This window comes from Xyrauchen texanus, chromosome 38 (assembly GCF_025860055.1).
Source record: "Xyrauchen texanus isolate HMW12.3.18 chromosome 38, RBS_HiC_50CHRs, whole genome shotgun sequence".
Classification (NCBI taxonomy): Eukaryota; Metazoa; Chordata; class Actinopteri; order Cypriniformes; family Catostomidae; genus Xyrauchen; species Xyrauchen texanus.
In genome coordinates this window covers 8952662-8980272 of record NC_068313.1, presented here as the reverse complement: position 1 = coordinate 8980272, position 27611 = coordinate 8952662, and the positions used below count along the sequence as shown (strand labels likewise).

Sequence of the window (27611 nt, the reverse complement as noted above, 5' to 3'; positions counted from 1 at the left end):
TTGTCTCAAATCGTCGTTAATATACATACTGACTTCACCCTGTGCTGCAATATACATTTAGTTTAACATTCCTAATTTTAACAGCTTGAATAAAGTCATATTGGAAAAAATATATAACAAAGAAAGCCCTTTTAAATCTTTCATTTTCCCCTGTTGTGCCATTTTTCAATACTCTACCATACTAACCATACACTCTTACATAACATATCGTCAGTTACGTATATAATAAAAAAGAATATATCAAATAACTTGTTTGGTTAACGTTGTCACTCGGGTTAGCTAAACGCTAGCTAAATAAATACTATTGTATGTAACATAGTTGCCAAGACAACGGATAACATTACAACAAAATAACAGACTTAACAACGTGATAGACACTTTTACTCGATTAACGATCAAACATCAGCTATTAAATTAACATAAAAAATAAATAATACATCAAGTTAAAACTCACCCATCGTGCAGCTCTTCTAGACTTCTACCAGGAATTGATTCAAAATTGAGCTTGCGCGAATAGAATGTGCGCGTCCGGTGTGCGATACCTGTGAGTTGTTCTAGACGTGGCGCGGCGCTGCGCTTCTCGTTCGGTGTGTGACCCCCTTTAGAGTGCATTGGGAATTTGGCATTGAGTCATAGCGCGTGTGGAGGCTTCATGCTATTCTATACTTCACGCGGCATCCATGCACAACTCACCACGCACCCCACCGAGAGCGAGAACCACATTATAGCGACCATGAGGAGGGTATGTGACTACCCTCCCTAGCAACCGGGCCAATTTGGTTGCTTGGGAGACCTGAATGAGTCACTCAGCACATCCTGGATTTCAACTTATGACTCCAGGGATGTAGTCAGTGTCTTTTTATTGACATACTAAACAGTGGCAGGTCTATAAAGTGGGTTGCACACCAGACGTGTCTGGCAGACGACATGGCGGATTCTAAAAACTGTTTTCAATGAAGGTATGAGCACCGCCACTGCTGCTGGGCATCTGTCAGCAGCGTCCAGCTACGACCCCGGAAGTTGCGCGATGTGCGACAGCCTTTAGGCTGCATTTACACTTCAGGTTCAATATTTTGATTAAAATCTGCTTTTTTGTTCCAATGTTTAAATTCACTTTTGACATAACTAACCAAGAATGCCATTTTCACAGAATTTAAAAGTGGATTTTACTGTTTAGTTAAGTATCCACATTACCACATCTCCGCAAGTGCTCTCAGAGCATGCACACCTAAAGCACACACACTTAAGCCACCTGTCAGTCAAAGAGCATGGATATTGAAATAGGGAAATGAAAAGTTTCAAATGTTTTATGTAGTTTCTCTCTCTCTCTCTCTCTACTCGCTTTTACTTTTGGCCTGTTAACAAGATCAACGTATTGAGGATCATTCAAATGAAGATTGCGTTTAATCAGAAAATGTTATTATTTTAAAAAAACATTTTACCCAGCCCTACTGGACAGTTTAGTCTTATGGCCATGTTCAGAATCCAACACATATTTGCATTGCATTATGAATTACAATTTGAAATGATCAGTGAAATCTAGCTTGTGTAGCACAAAGTGTTCAACTTCACATGCTTCCACAGTTTATGCTTTGAGCCCTTTATTCTGTAGTTCTTTACTGTTGAATGGGCTAGTCAGGTGTAGTGAGGATATATGCAACTTTTTAGTAGTAAATAGTGTTTCTTGAGTGTGTTTGGGTGTGCTTCCTATTTTCAGTGACCCTATATGACAGTGTGAGCTGGGCTGTTTGCATTTTAGACAGTCACACACACATACGCTCCCTCAGAAGACCAATTGTCAACCTCCTCCTCCTCTTGTCCCCAGCATAGCCCACACTAATCAGTTCAGCTATAGTTGCAGAGGCCTCCTGGAGAGCTAATGGTTTCTGCAGCTCCTTACAGCTTTGACAGGAGGAGTGATTGGGGATGCTACTCTAAATGCTTTATAAGCCTCTGATCTGCATTGTCAAATTTATTTTATGCTTTGAATGTTAAAATTATCACGCTATATGGCTGTGCATGTTTTAATCTATGTTCAGCACTAAATGGTTGATGTCCTCTCTGTTGCCATGGAGATGGACTGAGCCGCAGAAACCCGAGGGAGTGGTCTGTCACCCCCCACGACACTAGAGGAAAGTCCTGCAAAGTGGATACATAGAACATGCTTTTTGGGCTAATGGATTGTAGCTCAAAACAGTCTACCACCCAGCTGTACTCATAACTGTGTTCACTGAACACTAAACTACAAATTAAACCATAAACTATCATATAAACTACTTTTACTACCAGCATCTGAAAGATGCAAGTACTTTAAAATGATCAGAAACAATAAATTCATAGTCTGAATATTTCTAATAATAAATTATTTTCATTTCAAGACCTAATCAGAAAACATTCAGTCAGATTCTCACAGGTTCAAATGCTATTTCACATCGTGCAACTTCATATTCTCACAGTCTGGATCAATGAGTAATCTGTTCGCCAAATGTCCACCCCCCTCAACTACCCTAAAACTATCAAAGCCATCCTGTTTTTTCAGTCCGCTTAGTGCTGCGTCAGTCTTAGACTGGGGAATCACCTCTTCCAGGTCAATGCTCTACACTCATCAATGATGGAGACTGATAGACAGAAGAGAGGACAGTGATGAGCAGCAAGAGGCAGAAAAAGATAAAAGAATCAGAGGGATGGGGGAGAGAATGAGAGGTCAGGCTGACAGACGAAGAGCTATGGGATTTATGGCAGGCGAACTGAAGGACGGAAGAGAATGACAAAAGAGAGGAGCAGGAAAGGGTGACGGCAGGGTGATTGTGTCTTAAAGGTTTCATGTGTGGATGAGAACTTGCATGTAATAAAACAAGAGTGCAGTTTTCTGCTACACTGAAACAAAACAACTTGTTGGCTGAACAACCATAACATATACAAATAAATAAATTCTACTCAGAAATGAACATATTTAAAAAATGTTTTGCTATACTTAATTTTCATTAGTGTGCACCAAAAATAATTTACTCACCCTCATGCCATCATAGATGTGTATGAATTTCTTTCACCTGCTGAACACAAATTATGATTTTTAGAAGAATATCTCAGATCTGTTGGTCCATACAATGCAAGTGAATGTTGATCAGACATTTGTAGCACCAAAAATCATATAACGGAAACATAGAAGTAATCCATAAAACTCCAGTGGTTTAATCCGTCTTCACAAACGATATAATAGGTGTGGGTGAGAAACAGATCAAAATTTAAATCCTTTTTTACTCTAAATCTTGACTTTAACTTTTACATCTGAAAGTCACATGTGGTGCCTATTAAGTTTCACTTACACACCTGAAAGTGAAAGTTAAAGTGGAGATTTAGAGTAAAAAAATGATTTTAATATTGTTCTGTATCTCACCCAAACCTGTTATATCGCTAATGAAGATTCTTATGGATTACATTTATTTTTCCTTTTCGGAGCTACAAAGGTCTGATCACCGTTCTCTTGCATTGGAGGACATACAGGGCTGAGATATTTTTCTAAAAATCTAAAAAATTTCTAAAAAATAAATAAATTTTAGATATATATATATATATTGAAAACAGAAAAACTATCCATCGACAAGCTCAAGAAATGTAACGATTCCAGTTCCGATTCCTCTTAATGGTTCTATTTAATAATTCTTTTAGTATTTTGGAGGAAGAATTATTTGGAAATAAGAAATGCAATTATTGCATTTGCTGTCCTCAGCAGTATTCCAAATAATGAGATCATTTTAGATTTATTTCAGCATATCAGATATAACAAATAGAAATTTAATACAGTTCTTGTAAAAGGTGTGTTTACAAAGACTTTTTAGAGGCATAAATGCAATCCAGTTATTTATCCTAACTATATTAAATAAAACTAAAAAAGTAAACAAAAAAATGTGATAACATATCATTCATTAATTCTCATGTAAAAATCCACTGATTGCAACAAAACGTATGCGTATCTGTAACTTCACATTGTAATGTGAACAGCCAGTTGGTGGGTGGCGGCTCTTAGTTTCACCACCTGCCCGCTGTTTAATATATTTGCCAACTTCCCAGATCCATGGTTTTGCCATTTTCCCAATATTGTCATTCATCATCTGTTCTCAATCGGCATCGGGATCTTTGTAAGACATTTTCGATATCCGATTGCATCATCACATCGCTCAGCCCTAACGGTAACACTTATTAATTAATTTCGAGTTGGAAATGACACAAGTCATAGCCTAGTAAGAAATTCAGTAACCGCTCTGACTGATGAATAAGTGTTTGATTCGCGAAAGACAGTCAGGTGAAAAGAGACATTCATTCAGGAACCACACTACACTGGTCACACTGTATGTTTTTGATTAACTCAAAAGAACCAGCTCATAAGCACGCGTGGCCGCACAGTTCTAATATTTCTCACGCGCATACGTTAAAACATCCGTGCACTGCTCGTATGCTCCAAGGTGTTTGGGAAAACTTAGTTTTCTTGTATGAGAGCTAAATGCATGCTCAGTGTTTGAACTGGAGACCATATGAATGTTCATTTTTGAAGCTTTGAGTGAAATGTTGTGTGATGACAATAACCACATTTACTGTGAGGCGCAAGCACTATTGGTGAATGTGGAAATGCAGCTGCACACCCAAATGGTTAGATGTTCTCCATGGTCAATGCTTGTCCCACGACTGATTAACATATATAGCCGCTTATGTCTTACGTGAATGCAAACAGGTGCAACAGGTATGTGTCAAAATATCAGATCTGTGCATAAGACGTGCAGTGTAAATTCACTAATGCAGCCTAATAAATCTGCTGTGTATTATGTTGTTAGTAATAATCAAACAACAAAATTGAAAAGAAAGCCACTGACTGCTATTGATTTAATTGTTTATATTACCCTATTTTGTTCTTAGTTTACTTTATAAGTCTTATACTTATTCTTATACTTACTTATAGTATTCTTTAATATTATGACTATTCACCTAAATTCATATCATTAAACAATGATTACCTAAATGAGAAACACTAAGGCAACATGCCATTCTTTTAATTTAATACGTTAAAATGTACATTTATATTTAAATTTAAATAAAGGAGTGTGTTCAATAGCATATTTTCCATTTTTACTGTGGTATTGAAATTTTAAATATATTTTGATATATCTGTGAAATTATTGATATTATCAAAAATGTACAGTATATACAATCTTGCACAGGTGGCCGACGGTTCTGCACAATAGGAACAGGATTTTCTCAGCAAGAATAATAATAAGAGGGAACACTGCTAATAAGAGTCATTTATTTGGGAATCAGGCTACACTGGGCACCCTGCTGCCAAATTGCGCTGTTATCTGCATCAGTGAAAAATTATATATTTTAAAACAATTTACAGAAATGAAAGTCATGAAAATAAAATGTTTCCAGTATTAAAAAATAAATCAGAAAATATCAGCTCACAACCATAAATGCCATTCATTCAATAGTCAATAGACAAAGAATGGTCGGTTAATAGGCCTGACTGATTTATAGGCAAAGTCTATCACCCAGTAAAAGGACAATTTTGCGCTTTTCCATTTTGTTTGTTAGCCTTGTTCATGGTGTATTTTGCATATCATCCTGCAAGCTCTATAAAGCTTGGTACTGCAGAGCAATCAAGCATATGCATGTTTATGTTTAAAACACAACCTCGTCTATTTTGTGTTGTTGTGCTTTGAATGCATCACGCTGCCCTGCTCATAACTGTTTTGCTGCTGAGTGTTCAAGCATGTGGAAACCACAACATGACTGTGTTGAAATGAGCACGATAATGTCGAGCGTGCATTACATAAGACAAAAGATGTCTCATCGCTTATGACTTAGTGAAGTAATTTGTAATAGACCTATTTCAAACCAGCATTAATTATTGATTATCAAACATTTTGTAAATAATGCTGCATCTTTTTGAGGATGCATTGCAAACTAGATTTAAAAAAAAAAAAAAATGCTGTGATGCAAGTGTGTTTTGGGTGGCTGCCAGTAGAATGGGCAACAATATTTTTTCGAAAGGAATCACTGTACCATTAATGGGGAGGAAAAACATTCCAAATGTTTGTTAGACCTCAAGAATTAATTTAAACAGAACTTGTAAACTCCACAGTGTAAGCTACCTTTTAAAGTTCAAGAAGTATCCTCAGTTTAGCATTTAGTCCTGCATGAGACGTGTGATCTCTTTTCTATGAAATTTCGCCAATTTCATCATCTTCAGCAGACGTTTGACTACGCTGAAAGACATTCTTTTGACTCTTCACACTCCAGATCAGTTGGTGGCGGTAATACACCATAACCTGAACTGCCAACCGCCAATTAACATCACATGAAGAACTTCCTTGCCTATGTCAACAATGTAGGACGTGACAGCGCTTTGAATCATCAAAACAACATTTATCTAAATAGAACATAGGAACAGCAGTGGTGTTGATGTCAGAGTTGCTGTTGTGTTCAGTCGTTTGGTATGTGTCATTGTGAGTGCTGTCTTGTTCGGTACACAACAACATAATTTTAGCTGAATAGCTAGCTAGTGGCTACCTAGTCTCATTACTGATTTACATGACAGCAGGACGAGGTAGCTGCTAGCCAGCTAATGTTTCTAACCATCAGATTTCATGTGATTGAGCTAGCTAGTTGTGTGTATAACTTTTCCGAATTGCTTTTTTTATCGACCTGATCCAATCGTCTAGATTTAGAATGGAAGCTAAATATAGAAAATTGTTTAAAGTTTGTCAATGATATAGAATATTTTTTTCTGAGTAATATCCATATTGTTTATACAGCCCCTAGTTGGCAGGATGTTGCTGTGGGTCTACTAAGTAGGGATGAACCAATACAACTTTTTCTCTTCCAATTCCGATATCTAAAATCTCAGTATCGCCCGATCCAATACCAGTGTTTTATTTTGTTTTTTTTTTGCATAATCAGTTTAGATCAGTCTTTACATTATTGTGTGGAACTAATTGGGGGTACTCCGTAATATGAAAAGGAATGCAAACCTCTAACTACACATTATTTCAATATAAATGTATGCAGTATCTTTATTGTTAACTAGTTTACTGGATAATGTAGCAGCAAAATTAACAGGAATTCCAGGCTTAAATCTTCAGTAAAAAAAGAAGCCAGTTTTCTTTGCAAAAATGTTTCAACTTGTATCTGGACTTTAACCCTCTGGGGTCTGAGGGTGTTTTGGTCCCTGGAGAAGTTTTGACATGCCTTGACATTTGTGCTTTTTTCAGTTGCTTAACAACACATTAATGGCTAAAGTCTGATCACACTGTATTCAACACAAACTGGGCTACAATAATATGCAGCATGTGTGTACATGTTTGTATTTTTGAGAAAATAAAGTTTATGCATGGTTTTTGAAAAAAACCTAAATTTTAAGTCATTGAAATAAGGCCACATAACAGATACTAAACATTTGTCCACAATACTTTTGAGAACTGGATATTGTAGCCTAGAGTTTTTGCTGCAGAATTATGTGAAAACCATCCTGATCACTCATTCATACAAAACAATAGTAATTTAACTTTTGTAAGACACTTTTAGTGTTAGAAAGGTCATATGCGAGGAGGTGTGACTTAACATGAATATGGATGTGATTCACACCTGAGGAGACAAAGACCCCTCACCTTGGCCCATCAATTAGGAATGTGACAGAAAGTCTTAATGATCAAAATCAAGTTTTAAGTTAAAAGAAGTAATCTGACTATACATTTTCTTCACATAAAGACGTCACTTAAAAAATTTTAGACCTACACTACTGTATAAAATAAGTCTCTTCTGCTCCCAAAGGCTGCATTTATTTGATCCAAAATACAGTAAAAACAGTGATATTGTGAACTCATTTTACAATTTAAAAGAACAGAATTCTATTTGAATATATTGTACAATGCAATTTGTGATCAAAGCTGAATTTTCAGCATCATTACTGCAGTCCTCAGTGTCACATGATCCTTCAGAAATCATTTTAAGATGGTGATTTTCTAATATGTGCATATTTAAAATGCATTTTACTCATTTAACCTGAACAGATATTTGCAAGCACAAGCTTTGTTGATGATAATGAGGCAGCATAAACATTAGATAAAATATCATCTAAACATTCTTATTATTTTTATATCATATTACATGTCATATTTATATCATACAGCATACATTTTAAATACCTGCTTTAGCCGAAACAGCATTTAAATGTAACTAAAACTTGCATATTAGTAGTCATATTTCAAATGTCAATATTCTGAATCCTGGCTAAAACTGTAAGTAAAACTAAATGACTTGTCCGAAATTGTCTCTCTTCAAAATACAAACGTTCATCGGAGTTCCGCTCTTCTTCTGAGGAAAATGTTAACTCTTCGTCACTATCCAGGAGTTTCCTCACTTGTGTATCATGCTGTCTTCCAAACGTGAATAAAAGTGAATGAACGATGCTTTTTAAGGCACAGTCGGGGGCGTTTACCGTTTGCATCGATCGCCTCAGCACATTAGCTTATGAATGGTACGCTCTGCTGGTGGGTGTGATCACATTAGGGATAATTAGTTGAGCCAGGAGAAATGGTACATTGCTTTGTTTCATACATTTGCAGGAGAATATTTGTTTTAAATTTGAATTGTTTTATTTAAAAGTAGACATTTTAAGCTATTATTTCTTTAGACATATGTTTCATGTTTGTGCGATAAGTATTCGCAGAGTTTCGGTTCATTTTTGTGATGTGTTTCAGATATATGCTCGTGAAGACAGAGACTGCAAGCTCACCCTTTTTATTTTCTTTATTTTACAAAAGCCCAAGGATTTGTTGTTATTGTACAAATAAAAGTAGACCCTTTATAGTCTCTAATGATGTCTTATACTTATCTGTATGCCCCAAAATGAGTATTTTAAGTTGTTTTCGCTCTAATGACGAAAAAATCCAGCAGGATGTGCCAGCGCGTCCGTCGACCACAGAGTATTAAAGGATTCAGATCTCTCTTTTTTTCCCAATTTATTTGTAAAATATCAGTCCACCTTTCATTCACACAGTTATTTTTTGAAACCCATTCAACTTATATTGTTCTAATTTGTAAACACATAATAATGATTATAACAATAAATTATTACTATTAACATTGACTTAGAATTTTAAATACAACAGTAATATATTTAATCATGCACTTTTAACTTTAAAACCTTCAGGCTTTTATTTTGACATTCTGAACTCTCCAGGAAGTCATGTAAGTGGTATGTAGGTGAGTTCACTGTAGTTTGATTTGCTTATTCAAATTCTGCTAAAATGCACCTCTGGTGCCGTTCTAAATATTATAAGTGAACCGAACTATTGAGCATCTTCATCTGAGAAGCTGTTCGTGAGTAGTGCTCAAATATTGCGCATCACTGTGAAGGCTAAAAATAGCCGCGAGTGTATCACCAGCATGTGCGTGAGTTTGTGTCAGCAGAGCAGCACCATTCACTAACACGCTGGCGTGGCGCATACTATATATTTACTTATTAAACACAGCCGTTTGTGATTCACAGAGCTATTGCACGTATTCAAGTGGCTTTGAATAAAATGCACGAGTCATATGAACTGCTTTAAAGGTGTTTTTATGGTTCTTTTATGTCATTTTTGGAGCTTGACAGTAACTAACATGATTAACACACAGTATTGGATTTGGCTTGGGCTCATCGGACCTATACCCAATCCGTATAAAAGCTTCAGTATTGGAGCCGATACCGATCCAGGTATCGAATCGGTGCATCCCTATTACTAAGGAGTTCTTAGTTTTTGCTAGGGTGTTGCTAGGTGGTTGTTTACTGGCTCTAACCATATGAGCCCAGCCATGTCTTTATGATATTCTGGTGTCATGATTTGACATTATTTTGATTGCTTAGAATATGAATAGCACTATCACAATTTGTGGTATTGTATGTTGCACAAATAGTGCACAATGAGTTACATGCTGAAATACAGTTCTTGGGGTTCGGGGTTTGTTCAAATCCACTAATTAGACGAGTCAAATGTTGTTGTGATTGAGATCAAGTACACAAATGCCAATAAATAAAGACCAGTGAAGTCCGTTGAACAGGTCCTCAGTACATCACCTTTTATCTCAAGACGTTAAATTAAAAGACTTTTCTACCAATGGACTACAAAGCACAATAATGGGCTTGACTTACTGTGTCTAGATTAAATCTTTGTCATTATTTGGTTACTGTGCTGTCCTTGTCCACCCTGTGTCTACTCTTACTCAGCAACAAGTTGTCTCTGTAGTGTCATGTCACCAGAGCAATGTGTCAACCCACCGAGACCTAAGTTCTCTTACATTTACTGGGTGGCCTCTCCCTCACCCAGTAAAAGAGAGAAAGGGAGATTGGGGGGAGGGCGAATGACATAGAAAGGGAAAGAGAAAAGAGAAGGAGAGACCTCCAGCCACTTTGAAGCTTCTTTCTGATTCCTGTGTCGGGCTTCTCTCCCATGGGACAAAAGGCCATTATGTGCACCTCAGGCAGGGGGCTGTAGGGGGTATTGTGGGACAGGGGCAGCATGGCTAGACCCCCCAATCTATTGATCTGCTCATTTCATTCGGGCTTACCCCCTCCACCACAGCCAGGCTTACCAGCTGTCTGCTCTACGCCTCTCCTAGCCTCCTCAAAAAGACACACATTCAGCAGATCATGTGGACACACATTAGCATACTTATTGGACATTGGACAACAGTGTAAAAACAACTTCCCTAACATACAGTCATGCTTTTTCAGACAGTATACAGACTGTATTTTTGCTGACTGTTTGCAAAAGACACATTTATGGCCACACTTGTGTACACACACTTGTTTTGCGCATTGGTGGTAAACAACAGAGTGCCGTCTAAGTGGATGACCTACAATTTGTGGTGTGACATTTAAAAATGCATGCGCACACATGTTGGTTTTCTTTTACCAATACCGCTTACACAAACATTTTCAAAATTATATGAATCATGAATAAGTCTTAATATGATCGGTTCCATATAAAGGTTGGGAACTGAGAACCATTTCCTCAAACCAAAACCATTCCACGTCCAGTTTTTGTGACTTTCGTTTCCATGAACAATTCTTAAACCTGCATTATTTTGCCAATGTGGACATAACACTGTGCAAAAATACCTATCCGATACCTGGATCGTTATCGGTTCTGATACTGATGTTTTTAAATGGATCGGATATTGGTCCGATGAGTCAGATCCAAGTCCGATACTGTGTGTTAATCATGTTAGTTACTATCCAGCTCCAAAAATTACATAAAAGAACCATAAAAACACCTTTAAAGCAGTCCAAATGACTCATGCATTTTATTCAAAGCCACTTGAAGACATGTGATAGCTCTGTGGATCACAAAAGGCTGTGTTTAATAAGTAAATAGTATTTTATATTTTATAGTAATATAGTATGCATGTGCAGCGCCAGCACGTTAGTGAATGGTGCTGCTGTGTTGACACACACATAAGCACACGCAGACCTGGGTGATTCCCTCACAGTTATTTTTAGTGCAATATTTGAGCACTGCTCACCAACAACTTCTCAGATGTAGATGCTCAATAGTTCGGTTCACTTATAATATGTATTTAGAATGGAACCAGAGGAGCATTTTACCAGAATTTGAATAAGAAGCAAATTAAACTACTGTGAACTTGCTACAAGCACACACATACAGGACTTCCTGGAGAGTTTAGAATGTCAAAATAAAAGTGTGAGGGTTTAAAAGGTGCACAATTCAAATATATTGTATTTAAAAGTTTAAAAGTCAATAATAATAGCATTAATAACAATTTATGTCATGTCTTGTCTTGTCGTATCATCATATGTTTTGCTCTTGTTCTTTCCTTCTACTCTTATGCCATCTATTGGCTCTCTTTTGTTACTTCTCTCCTTTTCCCTCGCTCCCCAGCTGTCTCTCGTCTCCCCTTAATTCTTCGTCAATTTCCTCCCCACCTGATTCAGTTTTCCCCGCTGATTAGCGCTCTACTTCTTTCCCTGCTTTCTCTGCCTTCATTGTCTGAGTCTCACTTGAGAACGCTACACGCTGTTTCTATCCACAGTCTGAATTGTCGCTGTCCAGTCCTGTCCTGTATTTGTTTCCGCTCCTCTGCACCCCTCTCTCCGTTATCCACCTGGATTTGTGTTCTATTCAGTTCAGCCTCGCTGCTAGAGGTCTGGTTCCCACGTTCTCCCCTCTATCCCTGCCAACCCCAGGGGAATCCACAGCCTGTCGGCGCCACACTGCAAGCCCCGGCAGCCGCCTAAGGGACGCCCGCTAAGGAGCTCTGAAGACTGCTCCCTTCATTCTTCGCCCACGCTGCGGGTTGTTTATGTTTACCTTTCGCCTCTCAAGGAGAAGACTTTGTGTTCTGTTTTGATCTAATTACGAACTTTCATTAAAGACTGCTTTTTGTTATATCGCTTTTGGGTCCTCACTTACCTTACAACAGAAGACTCAGACCACCAAATGGACCCAGCGATCCCGAGTCCTCTTCTGCCGGCTGTAAAGCTCCAAGGGGCAATGTTAGGCAGACACGAGGGGGAGTTATCTGCTGCCCGACATGCCATTGAGGCCCTGGCTGCTCAGGTCGCTGACCTCACCGGTCAACTCCATACTCTTCGCCTCGACTCTTCGGCCGCTTCCAGGTCTTCCGGGCCCCCTGAGCCCAGGATCAACAACCCGCCCTGCTATGCTGGTGAGCCCACGAAGTGCCGCGCTTTTCTGACTCAATGCGATGTTGTCTTCTCTCTCCAGCCCACCACCTACTCCCTGAGCAGGGCCCGCGTCGCATACGTGCTTTCCTCTCCGGACGGGCTCGTGAGTGGGGCACGACCATCTGGGAGGTGGAGGCTGACTGCATTAACCACTATCAAGACTTCAGGAGGGAGATGATCCGGGTTTTTAACCGTTCCGTGTTCGGCGAAGAGGCCTCCCGAGTCCTGTCCTCACTACGTCAGGGTAAGCGGTCCATCACGGATTATTCCATCGAGTTCCGGACTCTCGCCGCCTCTTGCGGCTGGAACGAGCCTGCCTTGCTCGCCCGCTTTCTGGAGGGTCTCTGCGCGGAGGTCAAGGTCGAGATTCTCTCCCGTGAGGTTCCCACTCGAGTGGATTCCGCGATTGAACTCGCCATCCGCATCGAGAGAAGAATCGACCTTCACTGCCGGACCCGTAAGGCTGATCCTGCTTCTCTCTCAGCCCCTTTTTTCACTGCTCTACCATCCTCCTCCTTCGCCGCGCCGTCAGAGCCCATGCAGTTAGGGGGCATCCGCATCTCGGCTACAGAGAAGGAGCGAAGAATTAACCATCGCCTCTGTCTTTACTGCGGCGCTGCTACTCATCTCGTCACATCCTGTCCGGTAAAAGCCAGAGTTTCACCAGTGATTGGAGAGCGACTGGTGAGCGCAACGACCCTGGCCTCTCCTTCAAGGTCCTGTTCCACATTCCCTGTCCATCTCCGTTGGACCGGCTCTTCCGCTTCCTGCAAGGCTCTGATTGACTCTGGGGCAGAGGGCTGTTTTATGGATCGAGACTTGGGCTCGAGAGCACAGCATTCCCTTTCTGATTTAAGGGAGCCCTCGGCCCTGTTTGCTCTGGATGGTAGTCCCTCCCGGGATTCAGCGTGAGACGCTACCCTTAACCCTCACTGTCTCTGGTAATCACAGCGAGACCATTTCCTTTTTATTTTTCAGTCACCGTTTGCTCCTATTGTCTTAGGCCACCCTTGGCTAGTTCAACATAACCCCTCCATTAATTGGTCTAAGAACACCATCCTCTCTTGGAATGTCTCTTGTTATGTGAAATGTTTAACGTCTGCTATTCCCCCCATCTCCTCTGTCTCTCTCTCTCAGGAGGAGCCTGGTGATTTGACTGGTGTGCCGGAGGACTATCACGATTTGCGAGCAGTGTTCTGTCGTTCCCGAGCCGCTTCCCTCCCTCCGCACCGCTCATATGATTGTAAGATCGAGCTCCTCCCAGGAGCCACTCCCCCCCCGCGGTAGACTTTACTCTCTGTCGGTTCCCGAGCGCCAAGCCCTTGAGGATTATTTATCCGCCTCGCTCGACGCCGGTACCATAGTCCCCTCCTCTTCTCCCACCGGGGCGGGGTTTTTTTGTTAAGAAGAAGGACGGCTCTCTTTGGCCATGCATTGATTATCGAGGGCTGAATGACATTACAGTTAAGAATCGTTACCCGCTCCCTCTGATGTCTTCAGCCTTCGAGATCTTGCAGGGAGCCAGATATTTTACTAAATTGGATCTGCATAACGCTTACCATCTCGTGCGCATTAGGGAGGGGGATAAGTGGAAGACCGCATTTAATACCCCGTTAGGGCACTTTGAATATCGGGTCCTTCCGTTCGGCCTTGTCAACGCCCCAGCTGTCTTTCAGGCGCTCATCAACGACGTCCTAAGAGACATGCTGAACATTTTTGTTTTCGTTTATCTCGACGATATTTTGATTTTTTCACCGTCACTCCAGATTCATGTCCTGCATGTTCGCCGCGTCCTTCAAGGTTTATTGGAGAATCGCCTCTACGTTTAGGCAGAGAAGTGCACCTTCCATGCCCCTTCAGTAGTTTTTCTTGGCTCTGTCATTTCCACCGCGGGTATTGAGATGGATTCTGCCAAGGTCCAAGCCGTGCTCGACTGGCCCACTCCTAAATCACGCGTCAAGCTGCAGCGTTTTCTCGGTTTTGCCAATTTTTACCGACGCTTTATCCGTAATTTCAGTCAGGTGGCTTCCCCCTGACCGCCCTCACGTCCGTCAAAACGCGCTTTAATTGGTCCGTCTCGGCCCAGAGGGCTTTTGACCTCCTTAAGAGCCATTTTACGTCCACGCCCATCCTTCTTACCCCGGATTTGTCTAGACAGTTCATCGTCGAGGTAGACGCGTCCGAAGTAGGCGTGGGAGCCATTCTCTCCCAGCGTTCCGCTGCTGACAACAAGGTCCACCCTTGCACGTTCTTTTCCCATCGCCTGTCTCTGTCCGAACGTAATTACGATGTGGGGAACCGTGAGTTGCTCGCAATCCTCCTCGCTTTAGGCTAATGGCGACAATGGTTGGAGGGGGCGACCGTTCCATTTATCGTTTGGACGGACCATAGAAATTTAGAGTACATTCGTTCCGCTAAACGTCTTAATGCGCGCCAGGCTCACTGGGCTCTATTTTTCACTCGATTCGAGTTTGTTATCTCCTACCGTCCGGGCTCTAAGAACATCAAGCCTGATGCCCTGTCGCGCCTCTTTCCTTCCTCGGTCCCTACGGACTCAAAGGAGATCCTCCCTAAGGGTTGCGTCATCGGGGCAGCGGTATGGGGAATCGAAAGACGGGTTAAACGGGCGCTTGGTAACACACCTTCTCCGCGTAACTGTCCTAAACATCTCCTTTTCGTTCCTACCTCCACTCGCCTAGCCGTTCTTCAGTGGGGCCACTCGGCCAAGTTGGCAGGCCACCCCGGCGTCCGGGGCACGCTCGTGTCCATTCACCAGCGCTTTTGGTGGCCCACTCGAGAGCGTGATACGCGGCGTTTCATAGCAGCTTGCCCCATCTGCGCTCAGACTAAGTCCGGTAACTCCCCCCCAGCGGGTCTCCTGAGACCACTTCCCATCCCCTCGCGACCGTGGTCCCATATTGCCCTAGACTTGATCACTGGCCTTCCTTCGTCGGCTGGTAAGACTGTTATTCTCATGGTTATTGATCGTTTCTCCAAGGCGGCCCATTTCATTCCCCTCGCTAAACTCCCCTCCGCCAAGGAGACGGCACAGATTGTTGTTGAAAATGTTTTTCGCATTCACGGTCTCCCGTCCGACATCGTCTCAGACAGGGGTCCGCAGTTCACGTCTGTATTTTGGAGAGAGTTTTGTCGCTTGATTGGGGCGTCCGTCAGTCTCTCGTCCGGCTTCCACCCTCAGTCTAACGGTCAAGCCGAACGGGCCAATCAGACTGTTGGCCGCATTCTGCGCAGCCTCCCGCAACCCCGCGTCCTGGGCTGAGCACCTCCCCTGGGCCGAATACGCCCATAACTCCCTTCCATCGTCCGCTACCGGTCTGTCCCCCTTTCAGTGTTGCCTTGGTTATCAACCTCCGCTTTTCACGTCGCAACTCGCCGACTCCAGCGTCCCCTCCGCTCAAGCTTTCGTCCAACGTTGCGAACGCACTTGGCGGAGTGTTAGTTCAGCCCTGCGCCGTTTTAGAGCCCAGACAGTTAAGGCTGCTAATAAGCGTAGATCCAAGAGTCCCAGATACTGCCGCGGTCAAAGGGTGTGGCTCTCCACCCTCAACCTTCCCCTTAGGTCCGCTCCTCGTAAACTGACCCCACGCTTCATCGGCCCGTTCCGAATTTCTCAGGTCATTAATCCCGTTGCGGTACGACTTCTTCTCCCCCGCTATCTTCGCCGTGTTCACCCGGTTTTCCACGTCTCCTGTGTCAAGCCCGCTGCCCACGCTCCCACTCGTCCCGCTCCCCGTTCACGTTGAGGGCGTTCCCATCTACAGGGTCCGCAAGATTCTAGACATGCGTCCCCGGGGCCGTGGTCATCAGTTTCTGGTCGATTGGGAGGGATACGGTCCCGAGGAGAGAAGTTGGGTTCCCTCTCGGGACGTTCTGGACCGTTCGCTGATTGATGATTTCCTCTGGAACCGCCAGGTTTCCTCCTCGAGAGTGCCAGGAGATGCTCGCTGAAGGGGTACTGTCATGTCTTGTCTTGTCGTATCATCATATGTTTTGCTCTTGTTCTTTCCTTCTACTCTTATGCCATCTATTGGCTCTCTTTTGTTACTTCTCTCCTTTTCCCTCGCTCCCCAGCTGTCTCTCGTCTCCCCTTAATTCTTCGTCAATTTCCTCCCCACCTGATTCCGTTTTCCCCGCTGATTAGCGCTCTACTTCTTTCCCTGCTTTCTCTGCCTTCATTGTCTGAGTCTCACTTGAGAACGCTACACGCTGTTTCTATCCACAGTCTGAATTGTCGTTGTCCAGTCCTGTCCTGTATTTGTTTCCGCTCCTCTGCACCCCTCTCTCCGTTATCCACCTGGATTTGTGTTCTATTCAGTTCGCCCCTCGCTGCTAGAGGTCTGGTTCTCACGTTCTCCCCTCTATCCCTGCCAACCCCAGGGGAATCCACAGCCTGTCGGCGCCACACTGCAAGCCCCGGCAGCCACCTAAGGGACGCCCGCTAAGGAGCTCTGAAGACTGCTCCCTTCATTCTTCGCCCACGCTGCGGGTTGTTTATGTTTACCTTTCGCCTCTCAAGGAGAAGACTTTGTGTTCTGTTGTGATCTAATTACGAACTTTCATTAAAGACTGCTTTTTGTTATATCGCTTTTGGGTCCTCACTTACCTTACAACAATTTATTATTATTATTATTATTATTAAGAATTATTGAAGACTGGAATTAATGTTAATTTTGCTGCTACATTATCCAGTATACTAGTTAATAATAAAGTGTTTCTTAATAAGCTATACATTTATATTGAAATAATGTGTAGTTAGAGGTTTGTGTTTCTTTACATATTAAAGAGTAATCCCAATTAGTTCCACACAATAATGTAAAGATATTCTAAACTGATTATGCAAAAAACAACACTGGTATCAGATTGGGATCGGTATGAACGATACTGAGATTTCATGTATTTGGATCGGAAGAGAAAAAGTGGTATCGGTGCATCCCTAATCTGAAGAGTTGAAGTCAAATGGGAGATGCATTTCTATGCCCAACCTTATTTGTATGATCCGGAATACTCGGAAATCAAACTGAAAATCAAACTGTTCATGCTAATGCTCACTATATCGCCTCTTGCAGCAATACTGGCAATGCAATATGCACCTATTCTGATACATTTCGGAATGCAACAACGCATGAAATGCATTTGCTTTCATGTACATGAGGAAAGTCCTAAAACCAGACATTGTTGTGTACTACTTTGTGGCTGTAGCATTCTTTGCACTTGGCCTCATTACTAAAAAAAAAAAAAAAAAAGGCTTTCCTTCATAGAGGCATTTAAATGCATCAGTGTATGATTTGATATTTGTGTGGATTTTTTTCTTGTGTTTGTATGAACACATATCCAGTATACTAAATAAGTTTAACTATTAGGCATCCTAAAAGTTACGGTTCACAAAAGGTGCTGGTTTTGTCCCAATGAGGGGTAAATCAGAAAATGGATAGCCATTGACATCATGACTGGGTATGGCATTTGACATTCCAGTAATTATTGTACTGTTGATAGCGTTGGATAAAGTAATCCTCTCTCTCTCTCTCTCTCTCTCTCTCTCTCTCTCTCTCTCTCTCTCTCTCACAAACACTTACTTTCCGGGGAGGGGAGAGAGTTTGGAAGTGACGTGCTGTGGGGGTCCTGAGAGGGGTGGGGAGAGTGAATTCTCCTCTATCGTCTGTCTCCTCCTCTCGCTGTCCCTTTTGTCATCTCTGGTCATCAGTGTTATCTCCGTCATCATCGAGAGCTTCCCTCTCCTCTTACAATCTTCCTCGTGGTAATGAGGACAGGCTGAGTGTGTGTTTGTTTGGGCATAACACACACACACTTGCTTACTTTTATATGTATGTGTGTCTACAGGGGACTCTGCAGCACTGCGAGTAAAAGGATTTAATCAGAAGACAGATCTCCCGTCACATTGAGTACGATGGCCAACGTGGTGAGTTACAACATTTGCATGTTTGTGTGGTTTCAAATTTGTGAAGTTGTCAACTTAGATCATCTAGGGTATGGTTCAGATCTTTGTCAAGTTAGTCATGGTTCAAGTGTCAACATGTTAAAACCACTTGGTTTCCACTGTTCTCAAAACAAAAGCAAAAGAGTTATTTTGGAAAGCAAAGTTTTTTTGAAGTCATTAGGTGCTAAAGTTCTACTCTTATCTTGCTGTGGTAACTAACTATATAACTTGAAATAATTTGAACTTAACAATGCTAAGAACAATGCTGCCTTTATATAAATGTATGGGATATATATATATGAGATTTGATAACCGTTTGTCATACGTCTTTTCCATCTGCTTTTGAATAAGTTAATTTGCAAGCCTCACTATTACTCCTTACAAATATGTGTATATGAATATTTTTTAAAGCACATCTAACTGTAATGCCTTATACAAAAGTAAAGCTGACATTTTTTCCATGCTTGCTGAGAACCTCATCTCAGAGCCCAAGTTTCTTTAACAATTTTTTTTAAATCTGCCTCTGTGATGTCATGTTGATTAAATCAAGGTGACATGCTCCATGACCTACGACCCCTGTGAATAGATGTCTCTGTAAACTCAAACGACATTTGTTTGATCGTCCGTTTAAAGCCCTAGTTTCTATAGATTTTCACAGTCTTTCACTAGCTGACAATACAGATATGATTTAGCCCTCCTATTGAGGGTTTTAACTAGGGGTGGGTAAAAATATAGATTTTCCGATACAGTGTGCATACGCGACCAAATTTTACGCTGTCAGGGTTTTCCCTGCATTGGGAATTTTCTAACGCTAGATGATCAAAATGCCAAAGCTGGTGCCCGGTGCTTGACACCCTTTAAACGCATTTGCGCAGTGCAATTGAAGCCTGGCTTTCATGTAAGTGTGTTGCGAGACATCACAGAATGTCTTGCTCTGCCCTGTCCTAGTGTTTATCTGGAGTGCGTACTTCAAACGGACTTCCCTCGCTATTAGTAATCCAGAGATGGGATAGTGCAGAGCTGATCAATTTATATCACGGCAGCTTCCCTTGTTGATCACAAGACTCACCTTGATATCGTTTCTGAAAATTTCTGGTTTGAAGCACTTTCGAGGATTTTTGAGGACAAAATATTTTCACTAGCACAGTCCCAACTTTAATTCGTAAAGTTTAGTTCTTTAACGCATCGCTGTTACAGCCATCAAGCGCCATTTGTTCACTGTTGGACGTCAAAATCCTCTGCTATGAACAATGTTCCTGTTATGATGCATAATCCAAACGTTTATTTGAGAGGTGTTGTGGAGAGTATTTGTCATAAGTCAGTATACAGATTATGTCTGACAATGCTTTTAATAAATAGTTTGTGTAAAAAGGCTTTTCAAACTGTTGAATTCTGTGAAATGCATGTCGTGCACCCGCAATATTTAAAATCTAACAGCCGGTGTATTCATGCGCAGTGGCAGGCAATTTCGCACATTTACTGTCGACAAGAAATGCTGCTAAATGCAAATACGTGTGCTTGAGGAAACACACCTGATTATATTTTGAAGAACAGATGAAAGAAATGAAGGAGATGCGCATTCAATTTGCTTTTTTGTTCAGAAGTTCATTTGCGCTTTGGCGCACAGCGTGACCATGTCTCACAGAAAACACGCAAATGGTGAGTTCTCACTTTTTTTTCTCCGTCAGTCATCTGGGAGCTGTTTGCATGCATATGCAAATAACATGCAATGACATTGGCACTACGGTTCAATTGTCATGTGTGTCATCATTCAGTAGACCCCCAGAAAGTTTCTTGAACAAGTTTACTCTTTAGCCTTTATTTGTATGCTGCAAAATTACCATTATGATAATAGCAAATAGCCTGGGGTAATATACAGTATGTTATATTTGAAATTCTAAAATGACAAAATTAGTTTGATAATTTAAAATGATATATTGTAAATATTTATTTGTTGAATACAAATGGACATTTTGTCTGGAGACAAAGCAGGCTTTATAACTAGTCGCCTTCCTCAAAGCAGTGCACTCACTGGATGATTGGTAGTTTTAAGTGAAACAATTATCATTTCACACCCAGCTGTTCTTCAATAGACCTTACTTTCTAAGAATTTTTTTTTATATAAAAACATCAAATCCCAATAGTTACAGAATCGCAATATCGCAATACATGTCTAATCAGCTTGGAAATATTGTTGTAATATTGAATGGGGATGTCTGTGGCAATTCCCAGCCCTAATATTTATTGATGGAATTTGTGCATTTGAAAAAGCTAAAATGTGACCAACATAATGAAAAACTAATGATGAAATTAAATTTGTATAATTAATAATTTTACCAAGTTATAAGGTCAATTGTGTAATTAACAGCATTAGCTAAGAGAGAATTTCTTTCACATATCAGCAAATTGGTCATTGTTAGTGAAATTTACCCATATAAATCGATATCGAATTGAACCGGAATCGAATCGATAGCTTCTGATTCGGAATCGAATAGAATCGGGAAATCTGTATCAATACCCAGCCCTAGTTTTAACAAGAACCTACAAGGTAAAGAAATCGTCACACTAAATTGACATTTACTTGTGCAGTGTTAGCCAGTTCAACTCAACAGCCGGCATACTGTACTTTGAAAAGTACTACATGCTGTAGCTTTTTTAAAGTTATGAAGTTACCAGAGAAGCAGCCGGTTCTGGTGATACTTTGCTGCTTTGAGATATCATGGTATCAGTCGAGAGACAGACCTCTGTCTTGCTACAATCTACTGCACTCCAGATATAATAATAGGAACCCTGTAGGACACATTAGTGACAGTTCTGAAAAATGTGCATAATAGAGAAGGCATGGGAACATAGAGTGCACTTCACTCAAATGTTTGTATTTGAATACTTGGAAGATCAATTTAGATGCAAAATTGTTTTTTAATTCACTTAGTTTAAGTGAAAATTAAAAATTTAAATTAAAATATTTGAAAAATCACCAGGTCTGCGTTTCCATACAATGAAAAAGGTCTCTAAAAAAGCACAAAAAAAAAGCACCATTCACAATAATTCATACAACTCATATGCTGTTTTACAAGTCCTCTGAAACCATATGCTTTTGTGAGACATTTAAAGGAATAATACAATTTCCTTCAATTTCCATTGCAACCCTCATGCTGTCTGAAACTCCTATGACTTTCGTTCTTATGTGGAACACAAACCAAATATTTTGAAGGCTGTATGAGGTGTATTTGTCCTTACAATGTTTGGTCAACTGTCCTTTTAAGTCGTTTTGTCACTGAAAATATTCCCATCTGCCAAAGCTCTCAGTTTTGACATGGGTGAATTATTCATCAATCCTGGAACATTTTGTCACATGGTCACAGGTTGAAAGGAGAGTCCTGTATTTTCAGTGATTTTAAATAATATTTTTCAAACAAATATTGCAATTCATTTGTACTCTTTTGAATTTTCTTCCCCATCTAGGTTGGCACAACAGCTTTGTGTGGTGATCTCAAGACCTTTCTGAACCAAAACATTCCTAAAGGTAAAAGTGACCATATGTTATTCTGAAATATGCTTCAAACTTCAAAGTTGCCTTAAGATAAATGCTAAATGAGTAGTTGACTGCTGTGTGCCACCTGCTAGACAAGTTTTGCTAAATCTTTATATAATTACTATGCATGCAGCTTTCATGACCTCATTCATTGAGAGACTACAGAACATGGAATATTTGTGTTTCTCACATTTCCAAGGTATTTAAATTTAACTAGTAAAGGCAAAAATGTGACTGAAAATTTAAAAGAAATAGTGACCAGATACAGGACCTAAGATATACACTTTGCCTCAAACATTCATATACATTTTTACCTTAAGTCATGAGGTTTATTTAAAATGCATTGGACATCAACTATGCTGAACAATAATCATATTTTAACTGCACTCGTGGTTTCTGCCTCCCATGGTTAATTAAGCATAACCATCTGCAATATTATTGAGCAAGCAAGCTGAAATTATCAGCCACCTGAAGTTGCAAATTGTTGTTCATTTTGGATGATAGACTAAATTACAAGCTCTTTCGAAGTCTGTTTTTATCTCCACTGTCCTGTCATGCTCTTTTCAGAAGTTTGCCTCAAGAGTTTACAAGTCTCGCATCTGCCCGCTCTGATCTGTAGTGTATTCCAAATACCCGGAACACACATGAGGCTCAAAATACAGTGTTTCAGCGGTCTCAGAGTTCATGTAGTTCGCTAACTTGCATTGACCACTTTGGCCATTACAAGTTTTTAAACAAATATAAAGTAACCCAATGACACCAGGGTTTTGTGGGCTGAAAAGAAAATGAGAGAATTTGACCATTTTTATATTGAGGAGCACAAAGCTGTTGTCAACTTAACTTTACACAGAAAAAAACAATACGCAGTCTTCCTTCAGATTTCTGCTCAAATGAAGGCTTGAAATTTTATAGCTATGGTAAATTACTTTTGACATCAGAGCAGCTATTTTAATGTAGTCTTTTAGAATTGATATCTTAGCAGTGGCACAGTGATATTTTTTGTCCAAATCATGCACCCCAATAAAAAAATTTTCTCAAGTGGTAGAATAATTGTGATAACAATTCATTATTATCGTCATTATTATTTTAACTGTTATTGTGCAGCCTTAGCTTCAACTACTTGTATACAATAAATATATTTCGAGAACTTGGCCAACTCGTTGCCAACGCATGGTCCGTCTGAACATGCTCAATGTGCGTTCTTGCGGTAACAAACCTTTCCTTTAAAAGTCTGGGCCAATAAACTGGATGTGTTATCATTTAGGTCATTTGCTATAAATATATTTGCTTTACCTGCTCAGCAATATTGTCTTCAAACTGTTGTGTCGCCATTGTAGGAGTTGGCTTGATTGTGGAAACTCACCATAGAGGCACACAGTTTACATTAATGCCACATTACCACCCCTTGTGGCAGCGATGAGAATGCAACACATTCTTGCGTTGTGTTACGAATAGGGCTGGGTATCGAGTTCGATACCTTTAAGGCACCGACCGAATTGCCTCTAAACAATCGAGTATCAAAAAATGTCTTGTCGTACGATTCCAAATTTCAATACCTAAGGGGTTAATCTCGTCAACATCTGTGATAAGCATGTAGCTTCTAAAAGTGCCGGTTATTGGCTGTGTTTAGTCATCAAGGAAAAACACTAGTTTACGCCGGTTACACCCAGAGACTTGGCTCACACGTGAGGCTGTAGTGTGTTTGTGTCTCAACCCCCATAGATGTAAAAGATATGGAAAAGATCAAAAGTGTGGCTACATTTCACCAGGCTCGATGCCAACAGTGCTCGATGCAATATTTGCGACAAGATAATTGCTGCCATGACTGGCAACAAGACAAATCTGATGAAGCACTTGACAATGCACGGAATAAACTTAAGAGCAGAAAGTTGCTCCGTCTCGACTGTAAGAAGACCAAGCCGGTGCAGTCATCCTCTCAGTGTCCTCCTGTCACAGAGTTTCCTTGAACATGCCCACCACAGGAGACCTCCTCCAAAACTACTGATGAATGCAGTGGCGCTTTGATTGGGACTCCGACATGTAAGGTTAACGTTTAGCAAACAAACCAACAAACAAAATTGTCTAACTTGTAGTGGTACATGCTTGTGTACTTCTGTGCACGGTGACATAGTCCTATAAACTGGGACCTACATAACGTTAGATATTTTTTGGATGTATGGCTATAGATAGCTAGCTAAATCAATGATAAAACTGCTTTAAGGTTGACAGTAACTGATCAAGTTTAACATACATTAAACTAGTTATATTGTTAAACCAAACTTATCCTTAGGGTTGCCGGAATGAACAGTTTAGCATTCTTGTTTTGTTTTTTCCTCTTCACGTTAATGTTATAGCCTCTGCCCCTGCCGACCCTGACATGAGGAGATCAGAAGGCTCAGGAGATGAGTCTTTGAGTCTGTAAAAAAGTCAACAAAATGAAAAAAGTAAAACCAACGTTTTTTTTGAGGTAATGTTTGTAATCTTGTTAAAACGGATTTTATAAAATTGGTTTAGTAACCGGTATTGAAGTCAAGATATCGGTATCAGTATTGATATCGGAATTTTTTGAACGATACCCAGTTACGAATCACGGTCTGTGTCACGGAACACAGCTATGCACAAAATAGATGTTGCGTAGCTTCATATTTGGGTATAGTATGTCTCTCCCTTAATGCTTAGAAATACAGTAACTAGTAATGTTAGTACTTTTAAATTTTTATTTAACAATTTCAGGGCACTACCACTGCTTTTATTATCTGTTATTTTAGGGCTGTACAATTAAATTAAACTAAATCCCAATATGACTTGTCAACTCAACAACTAACAACAGAAACTTCAGTTCCTTCAGTTTTCTTCAAAATAAAGGTTTGAGGTTTTAACCGGATTGTGCAGCAAGGTAAAAATGATTATTCAAGAAAAGATTCATGAAAAATAATTGAATAATATTACATTACAAATGAATTTAATAATAATAGTCATAATAATATTTATAATAATTGTTGACTTGATAAAAATAAATGAAAAGTGAGTTGACCCTTTCATAAGTTGAACAAAAAAATGTACACAGTGAAGAGATGCAATGTGATTATGATGTTTTTTTTTGTTTCGTTTACTTTTTATTTATTTATTCAATTTGGTTCTTTTTAAGAGGACTTGTGTGGATATCTTTTCAAGAACAGTTTTTGCTGTCGGCAGTAATGCTTGGACAAAATATGATTTAATTTGGTTTACAGGAATCAGGTTTTTTTTTTGTCTAAATGGTTCAGTCTTCCGTTATTTGGTAAAAAAACCCCTGAAACTAAAAACTTTTCTGCGATTTTTCACAGAATTATTCACATTGCACACGCCTCATGCCATACATTTGTCAATGAGCTGACAGAAGTAATTGTCATTTGTGATTTTGTATAAACCAAACTTATCTTAAAATTCGGTAGTCACAACTACAACTTTCTGGTCATAACTTACTCAAAATGAACCCCCAACCCCCCCACTATCTAAAGTATGGAACAGTTCATAAAAAATAAAAAAAGGGTTGAGAACCACTGATATAAATGGAAGAATTCATAAAATATCTTTTTTAATTCGTATTTTGGTCATGATTTGGTACATACTAAAAGAAGGGTTAATGGAATCATTCGGAGGAATCGGAACCAGAATCGTTAAATTCTGTATGACTCCCATCCCTACTATCTTTCATAAATTAACTTTGTCTGTAAACAGAACCGTATTTAGCACTCCAAACAGGACTGACAACCAGATTCTGCTGCTGTGTGAACGTAACCTGTATTCATTTTAATTCACTCATCCAGTTGTGAGTTCACCTTGTCACTCGTACATCAAGTAAAACTTCACCACATGCACATCAACACTTGTCCTTCCCTCATGGCTTTGTGATACAGCTGCAGTCATGTGGCTCAGGCTGGTCTTCTGGTATAAGCTCAGTGTGTGAACATGTGTTCAGGCCGCTCCATTGTGCAGCCACTCATCTATTCAGCTCTCCTGCTCTCTGGAGCTTTCCACTGCTCTCAGATCAGGCCAGAGCAAGCGAGTGCCCATCACCTGCTCGCTCTGTGAGAATGTGAGCGTCTGTGTGTATTCAGAGGCAGGAAGTCCTGCAGTAGGCTGAGACACGCTCGCAGTGAATGCAGCCGCATTTCCCACTCGGCATGGGTAAATGTCTGTCTGTGGGTGGGTGGACTCCCTCTGTGCTCACTCGGCAATGCCTGGCGAGCCTCTCAAGTTTCCACTGAATGGTAACAAAAGGGACAGAAAGAGAGAGAGAGAGAGAAAGAGGCAAAACCAGGTCCCAGCCTGCACGGGGGCTTTGAAACATGCTCTTCACTTTTCTTCAGGTAAATGCTACATCCCCCTCTCTCCCTCACTCTTTGTTTCATTGAATTCAGAAATCGAGTTGGAGCAGCTGGGAAGGCTGCACATGTGTCAGAGTGGCAGGCGGAGAGGAAGACTAAGTCTAACTCTCTCTCTCTCGCTCTCTCACCCTCTCTCCCTCTTTGGGTCACTGTGGAAGTTCCTCCAGGGCTCTGTATTTAGGGGGAGGGGTAGAACGAGTGTCCCACTGCTTGCTTCATTAGGAGAGGAATAGTTAAAGGTGATAAGTATGGAAGTGGTTGTCTTCCCACTTCAGAAAAAAACAGGTAAATAACTGGAGAATTTGGAGGAATATGCACATGTCAGGTTATAACTCAAGTTTATATACAGAGGTTTTTGAAAGAAAACAGACTTGTTTTTTTTCTGACATTATCAGAGTGAGTAGATGTATACGTGAGTGTATACGTGAGTGTTTTGAAGCTGCAGAGCAGGGTTGTCGTGTTTGGAAGTTTGATGTAGCTCAGGCACTGATGTGGTTAGAGTCGTGATGATGTGTGCTCGAGCGAGCACTGGAGTTATGTTGTCTGTTTGGGCAGCCCCAGGAAGTAACTGTGTGTTTGCCTCAGATGGAAGTCCTCGTTTTGTTTTCACATATGTTTAGAATTGTTTTCTTTTTGACATCTTCCTTTATTCACTTGCATGATCCGTGTGTGTTATCGGTGTATATCTAGAATTCTTTCTGCATTAATATCCATTTATGACTGTAGGGTAACATTGCGGATCACATTGTGTGTTTGCGTGTATAATTTTTATGTGACACACACTCTGCTCAATATATGTCTGTGTGTGTGTGTTTGCTCTTTTGTGTGTGCTGGGCCACAGCTCAGCTGTATTCTAATGTGGCTTTGCTCATTGTTGCTGTAAAGAGCATGCGGCACTGATGCATTCCTGTGCTGAGGCCCAGTGCAAAACCCCTTCACCCACTGCAGCCAGTCCTCCAGCTGTAGACTAAATATCACCCTGCCGACTATGACATTTTCCTACGTGCCATC

General features: G+C 40.6%; 1 protein-coding gene across 8 annotated transcripts in view; it reads left to right on the top strand.

Moving 5' to 3' along the window:
- The window catches only part of tfdp2 (transcription factor Dp-2), a 76940-nt gene that overhangs the window by 15174 nt on the left and 34155 nt on the right, over positions 1-27611 (top strand). For 2 of the 8 annotated variants that reach the window (XM_052110047.1, XM_052110051.1), the window contains exons 2-3: positions 18599-18677; positions 22161-22221. In XM_052110047.1, coding sequence (XP_051966007.1) covers positions 18666-18677; positions 22161-22221 — 73 coding nt within the window. In that variant the 5' untranslated portion in view covers positions 18599-18665. Of the gene's footprint in view, positions 1-6467; positions 6498-18323; positions 18678-22160; positions 22222-26370; positions 26583-27611 lie in introns of those variants that run through there. The other 6 variants (XM_052110045.1, XM_052110044.1, XM_052110050.1 and 3 more) reach the window with 5 other exon arrangements.